Source organism: Lytechinus pictus, chromosome 12 (genome assembly GCF_037042905.1).
Source record: "Lytechinus pictus isolate F3 Inbred chromosome 12, Lp3.0, whole genome shotgun sequence".
NCBI classification, from domain to species: Eukaryota; Metazoa; Echinodermata; class Echinoidea; order Temnopleuroida; family Toxopneustidae; genus Lytechinus; species Lytechinus pictus.
The window spans coordinates 5,852,501-5,858,733 of NC_087256.1; the positions used below are offsets into that span (position 1 = coordinate 5,852,501).

Here is a 6,233-nt window from a genome sequence, read left to right on the forward strand (position 1 = left end):
GTGGGACCCCATTATAGCCACACTCCTCTCCCGGTCCCGTCATGTTTAAGGTAAGTGAGAGGAACGAATTGACGGCGGATTTACGCTATCAAAAGGCGCCGCAAGATGTTAATTCCTCGGCCGCAAATCCGACATGCGCTATGAAATTCTCATTCAATCAAATGGAGATCAATTCTGGTTATTTTTCTTTCTTTCTTTCCATCGTGCGACCCAAGGTGAATGAAACACACACGTGCGGTCATGTAAACCAGGCATATTGAGATGATGGCATGTGCTGGTATAGAGTGATGGGGGAGGGGGCATCGAATGCACCCCTGATCCGTATTTTTTTGGGCCATAGTGGGTAAAGGGCGATTGGGTATGATGAAAAGTGTGGTGGATGTACCCATCCTGGCCCGTATTCAGATAGGCATGATGACGGGGGGGGGGGGGGGTGGTATAAATGTGCCTCAGAATCGCATTCATTCATGGAGCCAACCATGCCAACTATCTCAGATCCTGTTAGAAACATTACTGATACATTACTGATAAACTTTTTGTATATATTTTCTTAAAATAGATATAAACATAAACGTAGGAAGGACATCGTTCTACCAAAAAAGTTCTCGCAACTCACAACATAAAGTAGACTGCCCTTAAAGGCATATGCTAAATTGAATCATGCCATTAAGGAATTATCAGAGTTCGGCAAAGTTGCTAGCCCAAAGATGAACTGAAATTGAGACAAAGAGCGATAAGATAATGGATGTTTAGAAATGAATAAGTGAATCCCATTTTAAAGATGATTTTTTTTATATTTAATGATAGGTATTATTATTTTGTTCATGTGTAAAAATGACTGTCTGATGAGATCACTGCGACTATCATGATTGTGTTAATCTTAAATTGGCAATTTGTTGAGTATATATTGTGACAAGTCGTGAAATTATCAAGAATTTGTGGGTTGTTTTTCTCAAAGCACCCGTTTCCCCCTTGGGCAGTTACCAAATATGACATCATGTCCTTATGATGAAAGAGTAAATGTAATAATATTTCGAGTATTTCCATTTATGATATTTCATTTTGTGAATTGGAGAAATGCATGCAAAATATGACTTTATGTTTTGATTTGAACATTTCTGTACAATTTTTCATAACTTAAACATTCGTACTTTTGATTTTTACTGAAACTCCCAGATATCTGCTTTTTATTTGTGCTTTGGTTTTTTAAAACAACTTTTCATTCTGATCAGATTCTCTTCCGATATCCGTTTTAAATATTTCTAATTTGCTTCTCTATTTGTTAAACAATTTCCATTTTAGTTTGATTCCCCTTGAACATCATTTAAATCATTTCCTTGCTGAAAATGGATTGAATCTTAAAGCTAACGCTCCTTCCATTTTCATGTATGTTGCATCCCCCCCCCCCCCCCGCTCCCTGAACGCGGATACGCAAACCACAGTTACGCGGCTACATTTTCGTCAAAGTTATCATGTCAAGAATAGGGAGGGCATTTGTTGATTTTAATGAGATGTGACAAATTTGCTGATTTACAGTGATTCCGCGCCCGTCATTTAAAGAGAAATTCCAGTATTTGCAGTAGACACTGATTTCATGAGAAAGTCTGTAAAACAATGCTTAATTGCAGTATATCATTGAGGATCTAGATCTGGTACAGTTACATGAACTGAACTTCGTGAAATCTTGAAATCTACGCTGAAAAATGTTCAGACTGAAGATCCCCAACACAGATAAGCGCACGTGGGACAGTGTATAGTTATTGCTTTGAGCGTCGGGCCCGACGCTCTACCCGAATCATGTGCTTATTTGCTGATTTCTCAGCAATTACACAATTTCTTCCAGAATCCTTTGGCACATACGTTTTATTCATACAAACAGACACTTTGGTGGTCATTTCATTGGATTCTGTACGAACTCATTTTGATATAGTTACCAAAACTAGCATTTACCTTTAACAGAGAGATGAATGAAACGTCCACCAGAGGATAAGCTATCCGATAGAATTATGATTATGCGGACCAACAGTTTGGTGACGTCTTAAAACGATCGACCAATGAGCATGAAGAGCGTTTTGATGGTCAAAGTTCTACGAGAGAGAATGAGAAAGGGAGATAAAGAAACAGACATAGGGAGAGGGAGAGAGAAAAAGTGGATGTGGGTGCGTGTATGTGTGATATAATGACAGAGGGAGAGAGTGAGAGTGGGAGAGAGAGGGTAAACAAAGGAGAACACAGAGCTAGATGAAGAGACATACTATAGAGACAGACACAGATGTAGTGAATAAATATGCAGAGGGGGAGAGACAGGGAGAGAGTGGGACTCAGAGAGAGGGATAAAGATAGAGATACACAGGTAACGAAATAGAATCAGATAGAGAGGGAGGCATATAAATTATAAAGAGAGATAGATAGATATACGGTAGAAAGAGAAAAATATGGATGTATAACATAGAAACAAAAGGAGTGAGGGGGAGCAAGAGAAAGAGAACAAAATCCAGACAGATAATAAGGAGATAAAGGGTGAGAGGGGGAGAGAGAGAGAGGGGAGGAAGGGGAAGGGAAAGGAATAATATTTTATTATAAAAACAACGAAAAAGGATAAAGTTTGGTTGTTTCCTTTGATCAATATCAAGGAACATGCTCCACAAACACTATAAATCTGTAACACCCGAAAGAAAGTTCTCAAGAGTTAAGAACTTGCACACACCTGCATGCAAATAAAAATGAAAGAGTAAAACAACAAGAATTTATAACACTAATGTCATGAATGTGGAAAGGTTTGATCAGTTGACAAAGGAGAGAAATGAGATGATTTTTTTAAATGTATACAAGGTATTTCTTTATATCGAATCCCTTAATTCCAGCTACTTTCTCCATTGTCAAAACTAAAACCTGGTAAATTTCTCATTAATTCGCTAGAGCGCATGCTCAGAAAACCAGCTTGAGCGTGCTCACACACAAAACACACACACCCACCAATGCGAACTTCTACCACGCTCATCATCACACAGCGATACCCCCTCAAACTCAATTGGAGCATGCGGACAAACTTGACACGGTGCGTAATATTTATTCGTGAGGCATAATGGGCTATTTGTGAATATCTTGACGAAAAATTTGTCGATGTTGTTAAGCTGCTTGCTTTTTGCTCCAGGGAAGGTATAATAGCCAACACTTATTGATGTCCATTGACAGTTGTTCCCACCACTGGTTTTCCGTTTACTGTCCGAAGTGCGTTACATCCGACAATGACTTTTCGACTTTGCAGATGATGTTTTAAGAGTGATTTTGGTGGATTTTTCTACTTTTAAGAAAATTTTAATTCAAGTTTCGTCAGTTCTTGATGATCCACTGAAATAGTTCATCTCAAGTGAAACTTTTCTGTATGGTTTTCATGAATCTATTTGTCATTTTGGGAGATTTTTAAGCACCGTCAAAAAGTAACACTTGCCGAACCCTAAGGAGGTGAAGTCGGATCTTTGAAAAATTGTATTTTCTCCCTACGTTTTATCGCCAAGGTGATCTTCTTTATTTTTGAAGATGGAAAAACTGTCAGAATCAATGATTTCTCTTCACAATTTAGTTGAGGCTGCTCGACCATCTTCCTTAGTATTTGGTTCCCCTCAACTTGCCGCATTACATAGCATGACGGAAAAAGCACCGACTCTTACTTACCCCCATCCGGCATTCGTGCCTGTATCCATGCAGAACGGTACCTTCAAACCGGTGGCCATACCAGCCAGCCTAGCGGCGTCTTGTTCGGTGGCACCCGGCGCCACCCCACATGGCATCAATGACATTCTATCCCGACCAGACGGGCAACAGGCGGCTGCCGTAGCGACGGCTGCACTCGCTAACCATGGACTTCTCAACAGATTTGCCGGTTACGCTGGACCGGCGGGGCTCTATTTTCACAGGATGGGAAAGCCTCTCGCTGACTTTGGATCGGCTGGACAGGCAGCAGCAGCGGCAGCGGCGGCTCTCTATTGGCCAGCAAATCTACTTCATTCTCCCGTTTGGAGAGACCATCACTTGTCATGCCCTCCAGGTAAGAATATCGTACTTAATTCCTGACTTTATGAATTTAAGGGAAAGAAAAAGAGCTTTTAGAAATTCTGATAAATATGAGGTTGTAATTAATAAACATTTTAAAGCCTTTATATGAAATCATCTATTTGCTTTCAGAGAGAAGGGTTAACTGATCAGATTCCATTGGATAGCTATACGTAGTTTTCTGTAATTATGCTATTTTCTCCACATCCAACGGAATATAAAAATGTTCAGAATAGATATTTTTGTATTAAAAGGAGCACAAAATATCAAGCGTTCGGTTCCCCTCGATAGGCCTAACACTGCGGAAATCCAGCATTATTTGCAAATTTATTAATTGTTCTCCAATAATAAGCAATCAATGGAGACATTCATAAATAATATAAAATAAACACACCCACAGTCTATCCATGAACAGTGCAACATGTTCGAGGCGCAGACTCTCATGAGCATGGTGGTTGGAAAACCAAAAAACAAGGTTCTCACTTAATTTAGAGCCCGTAATAATCATGTAATAAACAGTATGCCTAATTTTATTCATGTATATGGTTTCATTATGCTTCTCAAAAACAAATCAGTATATTATAGGTAATTGAAAAAAGTATGTACATTGTATTATCATTGTGAAGTATTATTTGACATAATTCGGAAGATGGTTGATTAGATTTTTTATTTCTGTTTTACTAAGAATTCTTGAAAACAATTTACAAAAAGAATTAGCAAGGGGATGGGGACGCGGAATCTAGTTTGTGTTGTCTTGTGGAAATACATACTGATTGAAAATTGCATTTTGGGTACCTTAAAGCCCTTAAAGCATTCCGACATGTTAAAATCTACCGTGTCTCCATCCCAGTGAAGGTTACGCATGCAAGTTGATTAATTTCATATAGATTTAATGTTTAACCTCTTTATACTCTCCTTAATCCGTTAATAAATCATTAATATGACATTTTGAAAATTAATTGAATTATAACAAGAGGATCGGAAAATAATCATCCATTTTACTTTCCATTCCCCATTTCGTATATCTCAATGTGTTTTTTGTAATAAAAAACGATTTGAATATCGAATGCTTTGATTGTGTTAAAGAGAGATAAAATGGACCTTTCTTGATAATCACAAATTTTCTTAATTTTCAATTCTAAATATTTTATACACTTCTGAACGCGTTGCGTCAATATTTATATTTAAAAAAAATTTCATGTCTTCTCACAACAACGTGTATACATGTAAATGCAACAATGCCTCTTAAATCGCGTTAACACTAATTCTCTATATCTTTCTATCGACTATAGTTTAAAGATTCATTGTTCTATTTTGCAAAAACCTGTTTAACGGGAGTATATAATTTTCCAATAATTTTCGATGAAGCCCATGCTACTAACAGCTACTTATAGGTTAGTCCATAAAGACTTAACATGCATAATGAAATCAATACAGTATAGGGATTCCCCAAAACAACGTCTTACTACTTCAGATCCTCTAAATGTGTTAGGAAGGAAAGGATTTCTAGAAGTAGATATACAAAATCACTTTCAGATTGTAAAAAACACCGTGTTCCTTTTTATTTTGTTTTGTTTCTGTACTCAACGTTTATTACTGAGATCTAAATTTGAGACATAAATTTTGAAGACACGCTCTTAAAAAGGTTGGGCAAAAAAAATGTCAAATTTTTAACCATCACTGGGCAACATACTGTCCACACAACTATTGGTTAAAATCTGTCCAAATTGGGTAATAAAAACTAATAATTGGGTAATAAATTTGCTAAATTGGATAATAATTTCCCAGAATGTATATATATGTTTACCAACATACATTACCCAACACAGGGGACAGTATGTTGCGCAACATTTTAAGTGTACACATGACTAATTCGCAGTTCGTACTGTGTGAATATATTTTTAAGATAGACGAAAGACCTGAATTTAAAGTACATTATGTACATATTGATGATGAAAAATATTCTGATTGGACAAGTAATAAAGATCTGACGCTGACTTCAAATATCACATGGTGAACCTTGTTTTTTATTAATGAAATTCAAGAAGAAGTTTTATGACATCGGTAATCAAGAATATAATATTTTCAACAACAAATTAATTACACAACTGTCCTTGATCTATCGACAAGCTCTCTTTATATAATAAATGTAGACTGAGAAGTTCAGCAATATTTTGTTT

The 6,233-nt window shown here is 37.0% G+C and overlaps 1 protein-coding gene across 1 annotated transcript in view; it reads left to right on the forward strand.

Annotated features, from left to right (window-relative positions):
- LOC129273238 (uncharacterized) overlaps positions 1-4,074 on the forward strand; it is a gene marked incomplete at its 5' end in the record, with an annotated part of 6,536 nt that extends 2,462 nt beyond the window's left edge. Inside the window, one exon of the mRNA XM_064107849.1 lies at positions 3,541-4,074. Coding sequence (XP_063963919.1) covers positions 3,541-4,074 — 534 coding nt within the window. The remainder of the gene's footprint in view (positions 1-3,540) is intronic.
- Positions 4,075-6,233: the final 2,159 nt, after the last annotated feature.